Consider the following 23276-nt stretch of genomic DNA (forward strand, 5'->3'; position numbering starts at 1 on the left):
CATAAGCCGCACCGGACTATAAGCCGCACGTGCACACGAGTTTTTTACAAAGAAAGACAGTACATAGAAAGCCTTTTTAAAGTTTTAATAACATACTTTAACATGTCTTTCTAAACATTGCCTGTGACGCAGCAGTAGTACCGCAGCAACACGGAAGTGTGCACGCGAGTTATTAACAAAGACTGGACACAGAAAGCTTTTTTAAAGTTTTAATAACATACCTTAACATTTCTTTCCAAACACCGCCTGTGACGCGGCAGTAATACCGCAGCAACACGGATGTAACACAGCACTAATAGGGTTTGATTAAATAAAACATACCAGTAAAAGTCACTGAGACGCGGCGGTAACACAGCAGCAACACGGTAGCACAGCACTAACCGGGCTGGTTAAAAAAAACATACCAGTAAAAGTAAAAACAAGGGCCGTCTTCATCTTCCTCCTGTGCACTGAAACCATCGAAGTCTTCCTGCTCAGTGTCCGATTGGAATAGCGTTAGATATCCTTCGCCTCACACTTTCTCAGTCTCTCTTTCGTCGTTGCTTTTATGCATTTCTTCGAGTGTGATGAGGGTCTGTTCATGCTAATCTTATTCATGCACGAAGCGCTAAATTACATTAAACTAGCGAGCGACACGTATAGCTCCAGAGTAGACGGGACCACGAAATAAAGAAAAGGGTGCCGCAACACAATGTCATCATCGACTGCCTTTTCTTTTGTCCCCCATAATGATGGTTTGTGTATAAAAGCTTCCCTTCAGTAATGTCCGTCTTGATCACGTTCTGCGTTATAAGCGAAATGTTGTAAACACAAACTAGCAAGTCTTCTTCGGCGCATTATCTCTTCATCGCCTGTCTCGCTTTTGCTTCCTGCTAGAGCGCCCCCTGGAGGCCGGAGGCCGTAAAAATCCATAAGTACGCCGCGCCGCCATTTAAGCCTCAGGGTTCAAAGTGACCTTCTGAATAAAATGCATTAAAAGTTCACATCCATTACAACTTGTTTTTGGTGAGCAAAATGTCAGAAGAATTGAATTTAAATGCTGATTGATTGGGTTTTAATACAATGCAGATGGTCCAAACAGCGCCACTGCTTTGTGTAATCTCTGAGCCACATGGCAGAGTAAGAGAAACGGTTTAGAGCACAGGTGTCAAACTCAAGGCCCGGGGGCCAGATACGGCCCGCCACATCATTCTATGTGGCCCGCAAAGACAAATTGTGCATCAAATTTGTGTCATTAATAGAATTGAAAATTGTCTTCACTTTTAATATCTTTTTTAAAAATATTTGACCAGTTTTTACTCGTCTGATTTGAAAACGAGTTATTTGTCAGTTTGTTTTGCATCTTTTACTGTATATAATATGAGGTGCTCATACATTTATTTGGGTTAACAGTCATAATGGCCCTCCGAAAGAAGCTATGACTACAATGCGGCCCGCGAAAGAAATGAGTTTGACACCCCTGGTTTAGAGCCCTTTGACGCAGGTCACCTAGTGTGCATTCCTACTAAAGCTCATAATAGTCACAAGCAAGACAGCCAGAATAAGCAGCAGCCATAGTAGCGTTTCAAAATAGTATTTTTGTTGTTGTTTTTTTCTTCAAGATACCGCACAACAGTGGTCCACAGCCTTTTTACGAGTGTTTAAAAGTGATCAAGTCATCACAAAATCCCCGAAAAAAATCTTATAAAAGCCCCACCGGACTATAAGCCGCAGGGTTCAAAATTTTGGAAAAAAGTCACGGTTTATAGTCCGGAAATTACGGTAAATACATTTTCAAGTACTATTGTAAATGAATGATAGGACGTACGTAGCTAAATGAATAGCTCATTAACATTAGCACTAGTGAATTGATGAACTTCTGTGCCCACTTTAAAGGTGTTTGATAATAATAAGTCAAACTGTTTGATCTTTAAGACTGCTTCAATACAGTGTTACGATTAGCTAGGATTGTTTTTGATTCGGAAAGAGTTCGGAAGTTCAGCAGAAGCACCTCATCCACACAGTCACTCACAAGTCAAAGAGTGTTGCTGGACACAGTAGTAGAGTAAGTGGCTGCTTCAATCTCGCTTCCATCCAATTCACATAGCATCAAAAGACATACGCAATCCACTTGATATTGTCCTTTGCGTATTGTTACTTTTAATAAAATGTCAACAGACTAAGATATGTGTGAGGATTCACCATTATGGACGGCAAAAAAAAACCTTAGGCTGCCCAACAATATGCCTGAGCTAAATTATCGTAACAAAAGACTCCTTCGGCCCCCTAAAAACATGCCTTTTGACGAGGGAGCAACAGCAATATCTAAATACTCTTATTAATTTATGCATAGTTATTCAATCAGAACACTGACACAGCACACAGCTTGGTAACTTTCCAATACACATAAGGCAGAGCTCATTAACGTCATGACACATTGATACAAAACATTCAGTAGATAAGACATTCTTATGAGGATATGTTTTTCCTTCTTTTCCCTTCCCTTTTCTTCCCTTCCGTATTCCTGCTTGCGGAGAGTATACAACCTTCTGATCTGGAGTCAGACGTTGTTGTTTTCATCTGCTGAGTGCACTGTGTACTGACTGCTGTGAAGCAACCCAAGATCTTGCAAATAAAGAACCAACTATTACTCCACATCTTTGTTTTCCTTGCTCAACGACGGACATCTCGAACAAAACGCAACAATTTCTAAAAACAAAACATGAGTTAACATGAGTCCAAAATTCTGAATCTCGAAGTCCTCGTAAAATCGAGATTTAGGTGTATTACAGTCATCAAACTGGTTTGAATCAGTTATTGAACCTTTTTATTATTACATGATTCATAGATATATTATGTATTCCTCATTTGTCTGAACATTTTTGACAAGAAACTACTCGCCACTTACTTTTATTTAGAGTGTAACTGTGGCACCAGGCTGTGTGAGCCAGTGTCGGGTGAATGCATCTGCCCACCGCGGACCCTGCTGCCTGAGTGCACCCAGTGCGAGCCGCAGACATTTGGCTGCCACCCAGTGGTTGGCTGTGAAGTGTGCAATTGCTCCCGGTCTGGAATTGTGGCACCTGACGCCAGCTGCGACAAGCTCAGTGGAAGGTGCAGGTAAGAGGAAAACTCTGTGCTCTGCGATATTTTATTTAAAATGTCAAACAAAACAAAAAACTTGTAGCACCCATTTGTAGCTTCAGTGATGGTAGTGAGTCAACTACAAGAGCTGTGCGATACCGGAGGTTTTGGTATTGATCGATATCAAGTACATACAGTGGGGCTAAAAAGTATTTAGTCAGCCACCATTTGTGCAAGTTCTCCCCCTTGAAAGATGAGAGATGCCTGTAATTTTTATCACAGGTACACTTCAACTATGAGAGACAACATTTAAGAAAAGTCCAGAAAATCACACGGTCTGATTTTTAAAGAATTTCTTTGCAAATCATGGTGGAAAATAAGTATTTGGGCAATAATGGCCTCGATTTGGGGCTCCATGCAAGATCTCACCCCGTGGAGTAAAAATGATCACAGAACGGTGAACAAAAATCCCAGAAAATCACGGAGGGACCTAGTGAATGACCTACAGAGAGCTGGGACCAAAGTAACAAAGACTACCATCAGTAACACACTACGTCGCCAGGGACTCAAATCCTGCAGTGCCTGACGTGTCCCCCTGCTTAAGCCAGTACATGTCCAGGCCCGTCTAAAGTTTGACATTCCAAATGACATTCTCCCAATCCTCTTCTGGATCATCCAAATGCTTTCTAGCAAACGAATTAATTAATTAATTAAATTGCCTGTCCTAATAATTTTTTTTTTTTTTAAATTAAACATTCTTGTTCTTAACCCTGCCATACTACCTCCAATGGAAACATGTTTGGATTGTTGTTTTAAGTTGCAATGTGGTAAAAACATGCATAGTCTTTGTCTAGTTTGCTGTTAATAGAAGAGGGTCGGAGGGTCGTATTACGTAAAGTCCTCTGATTGGTTTACCGCCCCGATCTACGTAAAATGTAATGTCCTCTGATTGGTTTATCTGGTCTACATATTACGCCTGTATATTACTTCTGTGTGGCGGAAGCCACACAAAACAACTTCACAGATTTGGAAATTCGGTCCACACAAAAGACGCACCTTAGTTTTTTGAGAAAATTAAAGGCTTTTACCGTAATTTCCGGACTATAAGTCGCGTTTTTTTTCATAGTTTGGGTGGGGGGGGGGCGACTTATACTCAGGAGCGACTTATATATGTTTGTTTTCACAAATTTTTACTTGATCATTAAGACATCACTTACAAGTATAGCTGTTCAACCTTAGTGACATTCCTGATATGTACCAGCCCTATTAATATTTTATTTCTGTAAAACACATTCAAGATGCAAGAACAACGTGGTGGGTCGCCAGTGTGACAGCTGTGCATCTGGTTTCCATGGTTATCCAAATTGCCAACCATGTGACTGCAATGAGGCAGGAACTGAGGAAGAAGTGTGCAACTCTTTCACTGGACAATGTCTGTGCAAGGTGAGCATAAAATAAAAATATTAAATTCTTACCATCCAAAGTATTTTTGTATATTTGCTGGTAATACATTATACCGTATTTTTCGGACTATAAGTTGCGTTTTTTTTTCATAGTTTGGGTGGGGGGGCGACTTATACTCAGGAGCGATTTATATGTGAAATTATTCACAAAGTTTAAAAATGAAAAAATCCACGATGTAGTGAGTCCGCGATAAACGAACCGCGATGTAGCAAAGGATTACTGTAATCTGAACTGCAACTGCGGCGCATACGCGGCGGTGTTTTACGTAAAGGACAAAGGATTCAATCACAAGATTTAATGACTTGCAGTGACAGAGATTGTTTGATAAAATTGTTGTTTATAATTATATTATAAGTGCAACCACCATCAGCGGCGTGCACCCGGCATTGTGGACCAAAAGGACGATTGATGGATTTAATGATTTGGAGTGACACAGATGGTTTGATAATATTATTGCTTATATAATAGTTATTTGATATATAATTTATATATTGCTATATGGGCCTGTGGAATAATTTGAAGTGCAACCGTGGTCAGCGGAGGGCGCGCACCCGGCATTGTTGACATAAAGGACGATCGATGGATTTAATGATTTGGAGTGACACAGATGGTTTGATAATAATATTGCTTATTTGATAGTTATTTGATATTTAATTTATATATCGTTATATGGGCCTGTGGAATAATTTCAAGTGCAACCGCCGTCAGCGGCGCGCACCCGGCATTGTTGACATAAAGGACGATCGATGGATTTAATTATTTGGAGTGACACAGATGGTTTGATAAAGGTGTTATTTATATTATAGTTACTTGGATAACTGTCAATGTTACGTCAGGCCCGTTCTCAGCTCTTCGTTTGTGTTTATGTCACGTCAGCATACCGTATTGTTTAGCCTGTTGTTGCTCGTTCATGTCTGTTCTTGGTGTTGCATTTTGTTGAATAAATTTCCCCCAAAATGTGACTTATACGCCAGAGCGATTTGTTTGTTTTTTCACTTTATTGTGCATTTTATGTTTAATGCTACGTATATCACCAGCTCAGTGGCTAGTGGTAGAGTGTCCGCCCTGAGACTGGAAGGTTGTGGGTTCAAACCCCGGCCGGGTCATACCAAAGACGATAAAAATGGGACCCATTGCCTCCCTGCTTGGCACTCAGCATTAAGGGTTGGAATTGGGGGGTTAGATCACCAAATAATTCCCGAGCGCGGCACCGCTGCTGCTCACTGCTCCCCTCTCCCCCAGGGGATTGATCAAAATCACATGGGGATGGGTTAAATGCAGAGGACAAATTTCATCACACCCAGATGTGTGTGTGTGTGACGATGATCATTGGGGGACTATATTCCGGAGCGACTTTTAGTCCCAATAATACGGTAATATGAATTGAGCTTTCGTGTGACATCACACATGGCACAGCGGTTTTATGTAAACTTAAAAGAAAGGTTGTTGCACTTATGTGGGATTTTGATGACAAATGATGCAATCTGTGTGAAACCGTTCCCAACCCATATCCCCCCCACAACACCACCATTAGGAGAACGTCCAGGGTTCTCGCTGTGATCAATGCAGAGTTGGTACATTCCACTTGGACCCGACCAACCCCAAAGGTTGCACCAGCTGCTTCTGCTTCCGTGCGACGGAACGCTGCAGAAGTTCAGACAAACGATACAGCGAGGTTGACCAAAATAAATATGTACACACCTTTGAAGGTCCTACCTTTGGTGGGATTATCCACATGACCTTCCTTGTTTCTCTTATTCCCGAAGATCATGAACATGGAAGGTTGGGTGCTGCTCAGTGCTGACAAACAGGAAGTGCCAGTCAACATGTATCTGGATCAGGACTTGGTGGAGGCTGACCTTAGCGACATTCCTGATGTGTACCAGGACCTTCACTGGTATGCGCCCAAGACCTACCTGGGAGACAAGGTGTCATCTTACGGAGGTTACCTGAGATATAATCTTCACACGCAGAGTATGAGAGGAGACGTCTGGTCTCCTCCTGTAGAACCTCCACAACCTGATATCATCCTAAAGGTGCGCTTGCGTGCACGTGCGCGCACAAACACACACACACTCAAGAGACAAGGAAGGCAGGAATGCAGACAGAGCAGGACGACGAGGCAAGCTGACGAGCCGGTCAGCGAGCACGCGGCGTGCGTCATCGAAGCAGACGGGTATAGCAAACTCGTGGTTGGGGACAGGCAGAAGGTTGAGCCAAACCGAGTCAAGAGCAGATCATAAAAACAGGCTTTCGCTAAACAGCAAATCAGGAAACAGGCATCGCTCTACACAGCGAATCAGGCAAACGGGAATCAGGAGGCATAGCAGAACCAGGTTGCAGGCATACGTGTATCGAGGCAGACTGACGGGCTTGCAGGGTTTAAATACACGCCCTAATCAGCCGGTAACAAGGGCACAGGTAGCAGCGATCAGCACTGATTACCGCAGATCCAATGCGAACTGCACGCTTCTGCAGCACAAGGGCGCGTCAGCGGGCCAGCACAGCGAGAGCAGAGCAGACCTGTGACACGTTTATCTATTAATGATCAGTACAAAAATGCATGTCTGCGTGCGTGTGTGTGTTTTTGTAGGGCAACCAGATGACATTGGTATTTTTGGAGCGTCAATATTCTTCTCCTGCAGAGCCGCATTTGGGAATTGTGCACATGGTTGAGGTAAAGTGGGCCTGTCGGTGATCAAAGTACTTTTCAAAGTCCAAAGTAGGAATTTTATAACGCATGCTCCCCGCTGCCTCCCACAGGGAAGTTTTCGACATGCTCAGACTGGCAACATCGTCGCCAGAGAAGAGCTAATGATGGTTCTGTTGGCTTTGGAGTCTCTGCAGATCCGAGCCCTTCATTCCCAGTCAGCCCACTCGGTGTCGCTCCGCGGCGCTGTGCTTGAGGGTGCTGAGAGCCTACCAGTTGGTCGCCATGCCAACAATGTGGAGCTCTGCATGTGTCCTGCCAACTATCTGGGAGACTCTTGTCAGGTGAGGAGGTACCCACCTGTCTTAAACGGGCAATATTTCTTTCATCAATACTCTTTATTCCTTTCAACATTTGTTTGCACAGAAATGTGCTCCAGGTTTCTACAGGGATGCCATAGGACTCTTCCTGGGAAAATGTGTGCCATGCAACTGTCATGGACATTCGGACAAGTGTTTGGACGGATCAGGAATCTGCATCGTGAGTTCAGTGCAGTACATACATTACAAGTCTTGGTAGTGTTAATCCAACACCTAATGAGTTAATTTTAACACTGACAACTTGTTTATTTGCATCCATTACATCTACTCAGTGTTAAAGTCACTTTTTTAAAAGTGGTATAAAAGACTGTTACAGCAACAAAATTTATTGTAGTGCAGTTATAATGAGTGTTCATACCTACACTGAACAGTGTGTGTGGGGGGGGATTACCCCATGCCTCACTACCTTAGATAAAACACGTTGCAAAATTTCAGTTCGCAACAGTTGTCTTTTATTAAAGACGTGTAAGGATAAATGAATATATTGTAGTGCAGTAATAGTGAGTGTTCATACCTACAACAGTGTGTGGGAAAAATTACCCCATGCCTCTCACTAACTTATATAAAACACATTGCAAAGTCAAATAAAGTCAAATGCAAAGTCTGCTTTATTATCAATTCCTTCACATGCCAAGACATACAAAGAGATCGAAATTACGTTTCCCACTATCCCACGGTGACAAGACATAGTACACAATATACATACAAGTAAACAACACAAAAAGTAAAAACAAGAAGGCACAAACAATGAATAAATAAGAGCGATGAATAAATAATAAACAAATAAAATAATAAATAAGAGGAGCAAAAATGGAGCAAGTGTGCATACAGCATACAGTCAGAATATAGTGCAAAAGTACAGGACGTTACACAGGAGGGAGCCTCATCCCCAGCTCTTAAGGCTTTGTCCCTGGCCCTTTGCAGCCTGAGGACAGCCCCTGTCAGCATAGCTTCCAGTTCGCCCGAGTGACGATGCATTTTGTGTGGGTCACATCATCAATGCACTTCGAGATGTAAGAGGAAACAGAGTCAGTATACTCCTCTATATCCGTCTGATTTTTGCAAGTGGCTGCCTGGTTAAACATTCCCCAGTCAGTTGTGTCAAAGCAGTCCCGAAGCGCATCAGAGGCACCCTCAGGCCCTTACCTGCTTGCGAACCGGCCTGGATGCTTTCACTCTTTGTCTGTATGCGGGCATAAGCATAACAGTGATATGGTCAGAAAGCCCAATATGGGGGAGGGGGGTGGCTTTGAAAACGCCCTTATGTGTAGTGTAGACCAGGTCCAGGAAGCTGTCACCACGTGTTGGAAAATCAACATGCTGGTGAAGCCTCGGAAAAACAGACTTTAGGTTAGCATGATTAAAATCCCCAGCGAAGATGGTGAAACCGTCAGGGTGCGCCGTCTGTTGTTCACTGACAGCCTGGTACAGTTCACTAAGAGCCGTTAACCTGTCACTTTCAATGTTGGAAGGCGGGATGTATACCGCGACTAGCAGAAACGCAGTAAAAAATTTCAGTTCATAACAGTTTTCTTTTATCGAAGACTTGTAAGTATAAATGATTTGGATAATGGATGGATAGCTAAATCAAAGTGTTTTAGTCACCTCATATTAAACACCAGTAGGGAACAATGCATGTTTTCATAATTTCATGTAAAAACTGCCATTCATCACATTCGATCAATAGTGTTTAGTCATGTAAATGCTCTTAGCGCAAGCTATGCTAAATTAACCTGAGAAAGTTGAGGGGGGCGGTTCACTGTGATTGCCTCACGATAGGCTTACCTATCAAGCGATGGGATTCGGTTTGGCTTCTTCCTTGGTCCAGCAACCCCACTCATTTTTGCCGGTCATAAACTTTATTTAGTTTAAAAGAAAGAAGCGAGTGCGTGGGTTGATGTATAATGCGTTGATTAGCTTCTTAACTATGGTGTCTATGTGCCGCGGTGAGGGGGGGGGGCGGTTCACTGTATGGGCAGCCAAAATGCTGCAGTTCATGTGATTACCTCTCGATCGGCTTACCCGTATGTCAATCAAGCAATGGGATTAAAGTGATTCGGTTTGGCTTCTTACTTGGTCCAGCAACCGTACTCATTTTTGGGCTTAAACTTTTAGTTTAAAAGAAAAAAGTGAGTGCGTGCGTTGATGCGTAATGCATTGATTAGCTTCTTAGCTTTGGTGTCTATGTGCTGCAGGGGAGGGGCGGGTTCAGTGTGTGCCTCCCGATAGGCTTACATGTATGTCAATCAAGCGATTCTAGCCTCTAGAAATGATGTTTATTGTCAAATGTCATGCGATCGACCAATAGTAGCTTACTTTGGTGACGCCCCTGACCACAGTTGTTGTAATGCTGAAAGTGATGCGACCTTGTAATTTACTAGCCGTACTAAAACATACTGAAACGTTTTGGCAGAGCGCTGTATACAACCAGTATGGATTGTGGTGAGTTCTCTTCGGTGGTCAGCTGATCTTCAAAAGCAAGCGGTGGAAAGGTGGCTGGCTTGGGGAAGGAAAACTTCAGTGACACACGGCTGATTGGGGAAAGATTTTATTCAACCGATGTCAGAATTGAAGTGTCTCTCTCTGGCCAAAAGTGTCAAGTCCCCCAAGTCTTCCCGCCCTCAAATTTTACACCCCACGCCCCCACTTCACTCGGGCGCGTGCACACGAGGGCGGCCGGATGACCTCTGACCCGCCAAACTGCCTTGCTGATTCTACACAGATGGCCAACAGCTCTATCTATACATCCTAGTGCCAGGAAGTCTGCCTTCCTGGACCAGGCCCCATAAAATCACACACCTGGTCACACTTAGGCTTATAAGTGAAATATACATTGCATACGACCAGAATAAAAATATACTACATATCCCCCCCCTTCGAGACACTTAGTGTCAAGTGTCTCGACAACGATCTGACAAGAAATTACATCGTAAACATTCAAAAATCTTCCCCCAACCTTTTTATGTTTTTGTCTACAATTTGGACCTATTTGTCTCACCCTAAATCATGCTCAAGGCATGCTACATAACGTTACTTTAACTACGAAAGCTCAAGCTAATTTAAAACCAAATCACTCTCTGACAGCAGTCTGAGGCCTCTCAGGAACCACACCTAACCAAGATTGAATCCCCCAATCCCATTAACCAATTGACACTGCCCGCACACACCCCTTCGGTGCTACATCAACAACGCCATCAATTTGGAGATAAAAACTTTACTGTGGCCCGTTAGAAGACCCAAAAAGTTGCCGGACCGCCTTTGAGAAAAAACCTCGCCAATCTAATGACGAGGAAAAAGAGGGCGGTCCATCCTACTGCCCCCCAGGGACTCCCCCCACCTGGCGTCGGCCAGGTCAAAAAAGTTAAAGTCCCAATGATCACATTCCACAATAGGTAGCAGAGCTCCAACAACAGAAATGGAAAGAAATGACACGTCCCCTGACAGCAAACCCGTCCAAACGCCTTCGTCGTATCGCAAACATGCCACGAGGCAAAGAAATGAGGTAACATAATGAAGTAAATAAAAACGAATTATCAAAGCATGCAACAAAATTAAAGCCCCCGCAGTGTTGCCCCCTCGCATGTACAAGCGCGTGCAGATGTGAAATTCAGTCCACTGAGCCGTCAGTGGTGAGCAGCACGGGACGGCGCTGTCCCGGGCCGGCTGTCCATTCAATGTCCCCCTGACGACCACAGTGGCCGTTGATTCCCTTGCAAGGCCCTGGTCAGTGGCCAGGCGACCTACAATGAGCAACAGCTACTGCCTGTATCAAGTGACGTTAACAGTGCAAAAATGTTGAGTCATAATGGCAAAGCCAGCAGCGTGGGCCGGACGTCCTCCCGCCGGGGCAACACAACCCAATAGCTCGTACTCCAGTGTCGCTAGTCCTCGCAACTATTCCTTTGGCGGTGATGGGGCAAAGGGGAAAAACTGTGTCAATTGTCTCATCGAAGTGCTTATTGGAACCTACGAGGGTTCCCGACATTTACCCCGCTGTTCCAGAGGCCCACGTGGTCCCTGAAACAAACAAACAGACAGACAGACAGACAGACAGACAGACTGACAAACCTAACACCCCAGAACTTATGAATTATCCCCCTTATTTCAGTTATGCTAGATTCCCCCATTACAATTTAAATTCTACATGTTCATGTTAGCCTTTCCTACTGCAGATGTCACTTTCTCAATCCCACTGTCATCCCATCCAAGTCCCGTCAATCATGTCACTTAAATCACTGTTTTTCAATCCAAATACTATCTTTGAACTCCAAATTTCATCTTCAATTTCAAATTTGCTCAGTAATTCCACATTGGTACCAATCATGTCACCGTCGTTCTCTTGATTTGTTAATTTATGTTATCTTTGTCTCATGTTCGTGTCACCTCACTGTTCAAATCAGTCATCATTTTGAGACAATGCTCCGAAAATCTTCCCAAAATGGTTAAACAGCTCAATTCCTTTCAATGTTCGTTATGCAAATTAATCAGCCTAAAATCTGTTATTAAACGTTTACCCTTTAATAGCAGCTTCAATGCATTCGCTTGTGCGGAAATTTTCCCTATTCCTTGTTTCTGGTCCCGTTTTCTCCTACATTGACTGACCTTCCAAACCTTTGTTCTTTATTGTGCAGCTGTCTACTCCCTATCAGCTGTATGATTTGTCGGCTTACGTGCTTTTTCTTTGAAACACCTCAAACCTTACTGTCGCTTGATTGTTACCACGCTTTGCATCCATTTCAGGTTGTTGTCTCCCATTAACTCCCTTCCTTTCGAGATGCTGCTTCTGCTCCTTCCATCACTGCATGTTAAATTCCGGCATGTCCTGTTAAGGCTTCAAAAACAAGTGAATTCGAAAAAAAACATTGAATCTCACAATTTACAAATTTAATTCTACTTACTCATTTCTATTCACTCACTCCCCCCTTTGACACATTCACCCAATGTGTCATTCAGAATTAAACCAACAAAGTGTCCCGACACATTATCATACTCATCGTAGCCAGACCTGGTGATCGTCTAGTTCAGTGTTTCCCAACCAGTGTGCCGCAACATTAATTACGGAGCGCGTTGTAAACAGGATTGCCAAACCACTGGTCAGTTAGCGCAAGGCCTGGTCAGCCACTTGCTAATCGTGCATGCGTGGCAAATCGGAAAATCTTGAGATTTCATGTTGTGGCATCGGCACATACTCAGTTTATGTGTATGTTGCTGTGTGATTTTACTAACAGTGACGCTATGACGGCTGTGGTGTGTTTTCGGTCCGATAGAAATCAGAGCATGTAGTCCATTGGAAGAACCTGGGTTGTTTATTTTTCACCAACATAAAATACACAGTCAAGTCGAGACACCGCGACTGTGATAGCCACTTACCCGCTGTCAGAACAGCAGAGCGTCTTTAAAAGTGACTTTGTTCTTAATGTCGCAATATTTATAGAGCTAGTCTAAAACAGTAAACAGTCATATTGATTCTTTTGAATTTTGATCACAATCACTTTCAATAGTTCAAACTGTCACTTTTATTCACAAAAGAAATACAATTTAAAGAGTATTTAGTACTTATTTTTATTCAATTATTCGACTCTCCATACATATATAGGAATAGAACTTTACGTCTTTTGTTGTAATATAACTGATTTTAATATAGAAGCTGGTGTATCACTTAACAGATTTTCGTTGGTGGTGTGCCTCGAGATTTTTTCCAAAGAAAAGGTGTGCCGTGAATGAACAAAGGTTGGGAAACACTGCTCTAGTTCATGCCCAGGTCCCTGGGTCGCCACTCCCAAGTTCCTGAAAATTGACTGTCCACAACACACTCGGCAACACAAACAAGAATCATTGCACTCCTGTCAGTGAGCATACAGCCCTGCTGACAGCGGACACTTGTACTTACAAAAACTGCACAGACATCGAGTATCAAAATAACATACACAAAATGAAACCTGGCACCCGTGGATTCTGTCCTGAAAACTATGTCATCAACAAATTCATCATAAAAACAAAAGGGCAAGGGTTAACGTAAATTCAACACAAAACTCTCCATTGACAACCTGCAAAAATGAATACAAGTTACACAAACAACCCACAACCCACTCCTTGTCTGGCGGCTGATGCTGCAATAAAATCAAATGACGCACAAAAACAGAGAAAAGCGCGCTCTTGTCGCAAGCAAGCTCAAGTGTCAAACATTTGGTCGCCATGCCCATAGTCTGTCACACTGTCGGGTGAGTCCAGAGTCGTCTCACGTCATATTGTCCTTCGTCTTGATGTTTTTATGCTAGTCCTGTCTTATCACTGAAATGGGCCTTCTCCATCGAATAATTTTGCCGTCGATGGTGCCTCTGGATAATCATCGAACCATGGTTACGGTTTGAACCCATCACTTACCAGTCCTAATTATACCAATCTGTACTATACTTTCAGGTGAGAGGGATTTTATCCTCAATTGTGATCACATCACCCCAACTCCAAACTACTTTGGCCAAACATATTGCGCACACACAGTCTTAGACAATCACACGCACACACCTACACACTCACAGACACATAGGCACTAACTCATTCGCCCTCATCGCTCAGCTCTCATCCCACAACAAGCAACTTTAGTATGTAAGTGAGCAGGCAAACATTGAATCCTACAAGTAACCCTTCTTGTTTGGACATTCTCATCAATTAAATCTTTTGCGACATCGTCAATTAAAGTTTTTCCCATATAAATAGTCAATCAAATTCTTCACAAAATCGTAATATATTTCTACCTGAGAGGCTAACTGTTGGGCCCTTGTTATGGGGGAGCATCAGCAACATCAGATGGCTCCTAAAAAACTCAATCCTAATTAATTATCCTAATAAAAAATTTAAGAAATAAGTCAGATTACTGCCTCTGGCTTTGTACTTCATCATTTTGCTCCCCCCTTTTACCTGTTGCCCACCTCAAATTTGTTTCTCTGTTTGCTTGTCTTAATTGCCCATTTTGTTTCGTCCCCCCGCCCCCCCTTTTTTTGTCTTCCCAAAAAGTCGAATGAGCAGTTTTTAATGTAACATATGTCGTTGCTGTACAGATTTTGTATCCCCCAAATTCGCTTGCTGCCAATCCCTGTTAAAATGCCAAAATGTCCTCATTCACACTCGCTCTAATCCTATCTTTGACAATGGAGTCTGTCCTTATCAAACTTTCCAAAATCTGCGTCCTCCTAGTATCCTCACATGTCAAAGTCAAAGTCAGCTTTATTGTCAATTTCTCCACATGCCAAAGACACACAAAGAAACCGAAATTTCGTTCCCCCCTATCCCACGGTGACAAGACATGGCCCACAACAGACAAACAAGTAAACAAGTATAACAAAAGCGTGCTGAATAAATAATAAATAAATAACAACAAATAAATAAATAAATAAATAAGAGGAGCAAAAGAAAAAAAAGGAGCAAGTGACAGACAAACAAGTAAACAAGTATAACAACAGCGTGCTGAATAAATAATGAATAAATAACACAATAAATAAATAAATAAATAAGAGGAGCAAAAAAAAGGAGCAAGTGCGCGTACAGCAGACATTCCAGAAAATAGCGCAACAGTGCCGCACGCTACGCAGAAGGGGGTAGCGAGTTCAGGGTCCTTACAGCCTGGAGAAAGAAGCTGTTGGCGAGTCTGGTGGTGCGGGAGCGCAGGCTCCTGTACCTCTTCCCAGAGGGCAGAAGGTCAAACAAAGAGTGAGCCGGGTGACTCACATCTCTCGCAATCGAGGTTGCCTTGCGGGTGAGATGGGAGGTGTAAATGTCATTCAGGGAGGGGAGCGAAGCACCAATAATCTTACCAGCCGTATTCACTATGCGCTGCAGGGCCTTCAAAATCTGTTCAGTGCAGTTACCACCCCAGACAGCGATGCAACTGGTGAGGACGCTCTTAATGGTGCCACGGTAGAATGTAGACAGGACTACCTGAGGAGCACATGCACGCCTGAGCTTCCGCAGGAAGTACAGGCGGCGCTGAGCTTTCTTTGCCAGTGACGAGGTGTTCGCGGACCAGGAGAGGTCCTCACTGATGTGCACCCCCAGGAACTTGGTGCAGCTCACCCTCTCCATCACAGCACCGTCGATGATCAGCGGCAGGTGTGTTGTGTGACCCTTCCGGAAGTCAACAACGATCTCTTTGGTCTTGTTGACGTTCAGCAGGAGGTTGTTGTCCCTGCACCACATGGTCAGAAGGTCAACTTCCGACCTGTACCGAGTCTCGTCGCCCTTCGTGATGAGACCCACCAGAGTCGTGTCGTCAGCAAACTTCACTATGCGGTTGTCGCTGTAGGTCGCAGTGCAGACATGCGTCAGCAGGGTGAAGAGCAATGGACTGAGCACGCAGCCCTGGGGGGCCCCCGTGCTCAGCGTGATGCTGGTGGAGATTTTGTCGCCAACACGCACCACCTGAGGCCTCTGACAGAGGAAGTCCAGTAGCCAGTTGCAGAGGGAGGTACTGAGGCCCAGCTCGTCGAGTTTGCAGATGAGTCGCTGCGGCACAATGGTGTTGAAGGCAGAGCTGAAGTCCACAAACAGCAACCTCACATATGAGTCCTTTCTCTCCAGGTGGCTGAGGGCCGAGTGGAGGGCAGAGCAGATGGCATCCTCAGAGGACTGCTTGGCACGGTACGCAAACTGGAAAGGGTCAATGGTGGGGGGGAGAACGGACTTGATGTGCTCCATGACAAGCCGCTCAAAGCACTTCATGATGATGGGCGTCAGTGCCACGGGGCGGTAGTCATTGAAGCAGGACGGTGCAGGTTTCTTCGGCACAGGAACGATGGTGGCAGCCTTGAAACACGAGGGGACGATGGCCTGCTGCAGGGAAACATTAAAGATGTCCGTGAAGACACCCGACAGCTCCCCAGCGCAGTCCTTCAGCGCTTGACCCGGGATGTTGTCAGGGCCCGCCGCCTTACGGGTGTCAATAGCTGCAAGCGCCCTCCTCACACCGTCGGCAGAGAGGCGCAGGGGCTGCTCGTGTGGGGGGGGAGTGGTCTTCAGCGGGCAAGTGCTGTTCTGGGCGTCGAAGCGAGCAAAGAAGCGGTTCAGATCGTTCAGCAGACGGACGTCGCCCTCACAGCTCCTCGGCGCGGGCTTGTAGTCCGTGATGGTCTGAATGCCCCGCCAAAGGCTACGTGCGTCCTTGCTGTCCTTGAAGTGGGTGGAGACCTTACACGAGAACGCCTTCTTCGCTTCTTTGATGCCTCGGGACAGGTCGGCCCTCGCTGTCCTCAAGCCAGCCTCGTCCCCCGCTCTGAAAGCCTTGTCCCTGGCCCTCAACAGTCTGAGGACAGGCCCCGTCAGCCACGGCTTCCAGTTCGCGCGAGTGACGACGGATTTCGAGCAAGTCACATCATCGATACACTTCGTGATGTAAGAGGTAACAGAGTCAGTATACTCCTCTATGTCCGTCCAATCGTTGTAGGTGGCTGCCTGCTTAAACAAGTCCCAGTCAGTGGTGTCGAAGCAGTCAGGAAGTGCATCGGAGGCACCCTCAGGCCACACCCGAACCCGCCTCCGAACCGGCCTGGATGCCTTTACCAATTGTCTGTATGCGGGCAAAAGCAAAACGGTGAGATGGTCAGAAAGCCCCAGATGGGGGAGGGGGGTGGCTTTGAAAGCTCCCTTTTGCGCCGAGTAGACTAGGTCCAGGAAGCTGTCTCCCCGTGTCGGAAAAGTAACATGCTGGTGAAGCCTCAGGAAAACAGACTTCAGGTCGGCATGATTGAAGTCTCCAGCGAAGATGGTGAAACCGTCAGGGTGCGTTTTTTGCTGTTCACTGACAGCCTGGTACAGTTCACCAAGCGCCGCGATCCTGTCTCCTTTGATGTTGGAAGGCGGGATGTATACCGCGACCAGCAGAATCGCAGTAAATTCCCTCGGCAGATAAAAAGGACGGCACTTAATGATCACAAACTCCGCAAGTGGCGAGCAGTGCTTACATACCACCACAGAGTCCCGGCACCATTCTTCTCGGATGTAGGCGCATATTCCACCTCCTCGCGGCTTTCCCCCTCGTACAATGGCACGGTCCGCCCGATAGCACGCTAGCCGCTCCAGATGCACGGCAGAGTCCGGAATGTTGTCACTCAACCAGGTCTCGGTGAACACGAGCACACAGCAGTTCCGCACCGTCCGGTTCGTAGACCTCAGCAGGCGGACGTAATCCATTTTGTTGTCCAGCGATCGAACATTCGCCAGAAGAATGGAGGGCACCGCCGGGCGCGCTGGGTTGGCCGCCAGCCTGGCCCGGACGCCTCCGCGCTTGCCCCTCTTCTGCCTCCTCGCACACCGTTTCCGACGGCTCCCAACCGGGGGAGGAATAGCGGGTGAGGTCGGCGACGTTTCAGGACGTAGCAGTCGGAGCGCCTTTAATGTCGACGCTTCAAAGTCCAGAACGCCGCAAAACCCACTTCTGCCGATGTCGAGCAGAACCTGCCTGCTGTACTTGAAGCACGATAAAGCACGACGAGACGAACACATAAGACTGTCGGACGAACACTCATTAGACCAGTGGTTCCCAAAGTGGGCGGTGGAAAGATCTGGGGGGGCGGTGAGGACGAAGGGGGCGGTAGGGGGGCGGTGAGGACGAAGGGGGCGGTAGGGGGCGGCAGTCCGAAGTCAGAAGTTGAAGGGGGGCGGCAGTCCGAAGTCAGAAGTTCGAACGTTTGTTTGACGACACATGTGCAGTAGGACGAGTCAGTCGACGGGGGGGGGGGTTGACGGACGACGATTTGTACACAACATGTGCGGTAGGACGAGTCAGTTGACGGGGGGGGGGGGCGCTAGGAATTCACTGGGGAGCCAAGGGGGCGCTAGTCTGAAAAAGTTTGGGAACCACTGCATTAGTAGAACAAATCACCATACTGACGGGACAGAGAGTGGCCGCTGCGTGTGCACGCGCCGCCATCTTCAATCGTCAATCGTAGAATTGTTTTTGAAATTATTTGCTATTGTTAAACCTATAGCTGACCTTTTAGTATAATCCCTCACTCAGCTCTGTTGATGTCGGTGCAGTCGTTATTTGAGCCCTATCATCTCGTTAACTATCGCCTTGTGTGACTTCTATGCATAATTTTCATTTGCGCATTTTTGTCCGATCGCGCAACTGCAGCGCATCGGCAAACGCGCAACTGCAGCGTGCTGGTCGCATTATTGTGACAGAGCTGTCGCTGAAATTTAGAAAATATTTTTAAAGTCCTGATTTTCTTTCTAATATTTAAGTGGACCTCAGTGTGCAGGGAGCTTAATTTTGTCCGATCGCGCAACTGCAGCGCACCGCCGACTGCGCAATTGCACCACGCTGGTCGCATTATTGTGACAGAGCGGTCACTAAAATTTAGAAAATATTTTTAAAGTCCTAATGGACTAATGGCCCAGGGAGCTTAATTTGGTCCGATCGTGCAACCGCAGTGCACCGGGCGCTCACTGTCGCATTGCTTTAGGAGCGTCTTTGTGTTTTAGGATTTCTTTACTGCTCCCACTTGCTTCCTGGAGTCATGACTAGAGTTGATGCGATCCTCAGAGTAACGAGAATGTAATAACGAACGGAGTCAGTTGGCATGCGGGTCCTCTCGGCTCATCTCGCGAGGTTCGACAATCGAATTTCTTTCGACATCAGAAGCAAAGTATCTCAAATTTTTTGTTCGAATACCGATTTGTTCGAGAACCGGGACGTTCGAAAACCGAGGCTCCACTGTACATTGAGCAACCTAGCTTCCTCTTGACTAAATTCAATTGGGTCCAAATGTCCTATCCCAAATTCTAAATTTTACATGCCTAAATTTCTACTTCTTAAGCCTGACGTGCCGAAATATCTGATCCCACTCTTGCTTCCTAGCGTTTTAGCCCCTCTGTTTTATCCAAATCTATTAATCCCCAGGTTATGATGCCTTTTCTCCGTAACTCTACACATTATTCCATTTTTATTAAAACTCCTCAGCTATGTCAAACTCAGTGCCCAAGCAAGCTTCCATCCACTTTGACCCAAGCTCCACCAAGTTCAGTAACCCCTCAGAAAGGAGTCCAGTTTGATTGTTGGACACTTCATGTCTCATGTGTCTTCCGCAGCACCTCATTGTCTTAAATTGTTGTTCTTTTGTTGTTGCCTCAGAGCCAACCCATCCATCACTCTCGAATGAGTCCACTTTCCAAATGAGTCCATTTTCAGCATTATGAGTTCTTTCAATTGTCAATGTCTAGACTCATCTCCGAGGATGTCATTGTCCTCCGGAGAGCTGTGCTTCCCCCAAGCACAAACACAGTCCTTCTTTGTTCTTGCAAAAGCATTTGTTGCTTCCTGCCATAAATTATTGTTGCCACGGCCTAACTTTCTTCTTAAGACACCCAGCTACACGTATATTAGCATTGTAATGGTTAGTGCAAGCATGCTCCTTTTCCACCTGTTGGCAAACTGTTAACCCTTTGTTCCTTTGCAGTAGTACACATTGAATGTTGTTCATGCATTCTTTGCTAATCCACATTTGGATCCCCATCATTTTGTCTTAGTTCTACTCAACTTTGACCTTTCCCGGCGGAACACCGTCCCGCCCTATCAAAGTCAAAGTCTGCTTTATTGTCAATTTCTTTACATACCAAGACACACAGAGATCGAAATTACGTTCCCACTATCCCACGGTGACAAGACATAGTTAACAATGTACATACAAGTAAAAACACAAGAAATTAAACAAGAAGGCACAAACAATGAATAAATAAGAGTGATGAATAAATAATAAATAAACAAATAACACAATATATAAGTACAGGACGCTACGCAGAAGGGGGAAGAGAGTTCAGGATCCTAACAGCCTGGAGAATGAAGCTGTTGGTGAGTCTGGCGATGCGGGAGCGCAAGCTCCTGTACCTCTTCCCAGAGAGCAGAAGATCAAGGAAAGAGTGAGCGGGGTGACTCACATCACTCACAATCGTGGTAGCCTTGCGGGCGAGATGGGAGGTGTAAATGCCCTTCGGGGAGGGGAGTGAAGCACCAATAATCCTACCAGCCGTTTTCACTATGCGCTGCAGGGCCTTCATGTTGTATTCAGTGCAGCTACCACCCCAGACAGCGATACAACTGGAGAGGACACTCTCAATGGTGCCACGGTAGAATGTAGTCATGACGGAGGAGCACTTGCTCGCCTGAGTTTTCGCAGGAAGTACAGGCGGCACTGAGTTTTCTTCGCCAGTGACGCGGTGTTGGCGGACCAGGAGAGGTCCTCACTGATGTGCACCCCCAGGAATCTGGTGCTGCTCACCCTCTCCACCACAGCACCGTCGATGGTCAGCGGCAAGTGTTGGGTGTGACCCTACCGGAAGTCAACAACAATTTCCTTGGTCTTGCTGACGTTCAGCAGGAGGTTGTTGTCCCTGCACCACGCGGTCAGAAGGTCAACCTCCAACCTGTACTGAGTCTCGTCGGCCTTGTTGATGAGACCCACCAGAGTCGTGTCGTCAGCAAACTTCACTATGCGGTTGTCGCTGTAGGATGCAGTGCAGTCATGCGTCAGCAGGGTGAAGAGCAGCAGACTGAGCACACAGCCCTGGGGGGCCCCCGTGCTCAGCGTGATGCTGGCGGAGATTTTGTCGCCAACACGTACGACCTGAGGCCTCTGACAGAGGAAGTCCAGTAGCCAGTTGCAGAGGTAGGTACTGAGGCCCAGCTTGTCGAGTTTGCAGATGAGTCTTTGTGGCCCAATGGTGTTGAAGGCAGAACTGAAGTCCACAAACAGCAATTTCACATACGAGTCCCTACTCTCCAGGTGGGAGAGGGCCGAGTGGAGGACAGAGCAGATGGCATCCTCAGAGGACTGTTTGGCTCGGTGCGCAAACTGGAAGGGGTCTATGGTGGGGGGAGAATGGATCTGATGTGCTCCATGAACTCCTCAGTGCGCAGCTCCTAAGGCGGGTAGTCCGAACAAACGAGGGGGCCCGGCGTATCAGTGTCGACGTCATGGACTAGCCAGGCCCGCGCAATCATTCCACGGACCCCCGTCCCACGGCCACGTGCCTTGAAGTGAGTGTGGGCACTCTCATTTGTCCACCCTCCCTGATCGAACATTCTCCATTTCTACTTTCTTCCTCCTCACACACATGCACACAGCGCGCACACACCCATTGCGTGCGCATACACATGCTCAGACAGACAACAACAGACTGACACGGACTTCACAGAGATTACGCACGGACACAAGACACAGACAAAGGGATTCGTATCCATTTCCCACCTTAATTCTTGCCAACCACTTCTATGCGGTTTGGTCATTTTAGCGGCTGCTTGCAGTGCGCAGGCGCAATAACAAACACGCCCTTTTAACGTCTTGTCTTTGTTTCGCGCCACATACTATTTCTAAAAGTGCTTTGTATTTTCTCCTTATACTGCATATTTTTAACTTCAGTGTGCACACATAAATTACTTTTCTTACATGGCATACCAATATTAAACCCCCTGAGGCCACTTTTTTCATGTTTTCCAATTTCTAACCAGCCACACACTTCTCCTATTTGCCAAGTGCGGTCTGCTACAGGCCGTAAATTTCATCAGACGTTGACAGGCGTGCATGCAATCACAGTGCGTCTCGACAATCGGGATCAGACCGTGTCGACATTGGATACAACCGCAGTGCACCAGCCTACCCTGGTAGTTTAGCCTAAAAAGGCTAACGGGCCAGCTGGCCGCCGGGAGGCCTTGTGACCCCCACACACTCCTAATCTGATCAGTGCCCAAACATAATGTGGATTGCACGCTTCTTTCTCTACGGCACTCTTCAGTACGGACCTGGCCGATTTCTCTTCTCGACGTCATCTTGTCTTCATCATCCACACAGCTACGGTCTGCCGAGGCCGCGCACTTCTCCTATTTGCCCAACGCAGTCTGCCGCAGTCCACCCTTTTTCTCCAACTTTGACCGAAACAAATTCTGCTGCTGGTAGGTCTCGACAAGCGGGATCGGACCGTGCCAACTTGGGTAGAACTGCGGCCTACCAGCCCACCCCGGTAAGTTACCCTTAAAAGACTAACAAACCAGCTGTCCACCGGGTTTGCAGCTCACGTGTCTCATGTCGCGAGCAGTGTCCAAACGCAGTGTGTTTCTGCCTCATTCGCACAGCTAAAATTTACATCCTCATCCGGATCTGTCTCCAAACAAAAGTCCACGTTTTATGGGACTTTTCTATTTTTCTTCTCTCGTGACAACCGATCAGCCATGACATCACGTGCCCACTCTCTCGGGACATTTGCTTTCATCATTCACACCAGACTTGTCTCTCACTTATTGTGCACATTCCCCCTAAGTTCTATGTTATTGTTCCATTTTTATTAGTGTTTTCTTTTTTCTATTTTTATTGTATTTTGTCATTTCCATTTAGGGGCGACTCTCCCCTTTCAAAATTTATATTTTGACAACATTTGACTAAGGGAGACAAATCCCCCCCCTCCCCCACGGCCAACCACGGCCACACAAGATCCATTAACTATTTCTTCCCCCCCCGTAGGAGCCCTCTTCCACACTAGGCATGAGCATACTGCAATAACTGTGAGTGCAAGCTTCTCACCTTAATCTCAGCCTGCCGGCCGGCCAAGCACTACACACTCGCACCCAGGCGGACAAGGGCTCCCCCGGAGAACACGAGCACTTTTCGTTACGCCAAAAATGTGGTGAATTCTCTTTGGTGGTCAGCTGGTCTTCAAAAGCAAGCGGTAGAAAGGTG

The 23276-nt window shown here is 46.1% G+C and overlaps 2 protein-coding genes across 8 annotated transcripts in view; one reads left to right on the forward strand and one right to left on the reverse strand.

The window, feature by feature from the left end:
* Nucleotides 1-23276, forward strand: part of lama5 (laminin, alpha 5) — a 347871-nt gene that overhangs the window by 202828 nt on the left and 121767 nt on the right. For 6 of the 7 annotated variants that reach the window (XR_015863095.1, XM_088398876.1, XM_088398835.1 and 3 more), the window contains 7 exons: nucleotides 2898-3099; nucleotides 4362-4506; nucleotides 6062-6202; nucleotides 6294-6563; nucleotides 7121-7204; nucleotides 7291-7521; nucleotides 7604-7717. Coding sequence is in view for 6 of the 7 variants with exons in the window: in XM_088398876.1 (XP_088255002.1) it covers nucleotides 2898-3099; nucleotides 4362-4506; nucleotides 6062-6202; nucleotides 6294-6563; nucleotides 7121-7204; nucleotides 7291-7521; nucleotides 7604-7717 (1187 nt within the window). In the remaining variant the exon portion in view is untranslated. The remainder of the gene's footprint in view (nucleotides 1-2897; nucleotides 3100-4361; nucleotides 4507-6061; nucleotides 6203-6293; nucleotides 6564-7120; nucleotides 7205-7290; nucleotides 7522-7603; nucleotides 7718-23276) is intronic. The other variant, XM_088398868.1, reaches the window with a different exon arrangement.
* On the reverse strand, nucleotides 7872-18067 carry LOC148401300 (uncharacterized). Its single transcript, XM_088398911.1, has 2 exons — nucleotides 9343-18067; nucleotides 7872-8740 (listed from the first exon to the last, which is right to left on the reverse strand). The coding sequence occupies exon 1, from the start codon at nucleotides 18049-18051 to the stop codon at nucleotides 15139-15141; it is 2913 nt and encodes a 970-aa protein (XP_088255037.1). The 5' UTR covers nucleotides 18052-18067; the 3' UTR covers nucleotides 7872-8740; nucleotides 9343-15138.

This window comes from Syngnathus floridae, chromosome 2, assembly GCF_059516105.1.
Source record: "Syngnathus floridae isolate MCC-2025c chromosome 2, RoL_Sflo_1.0, whole genome shotgun sequence".
Taxonomy (NCBI): domain Eukaryota; kingdom Metazoa; phylum Chordata; class Actinopteri; order Syngnathiformes; family Syngnathidae; genus Syngnathus; species Syngnathus floridae.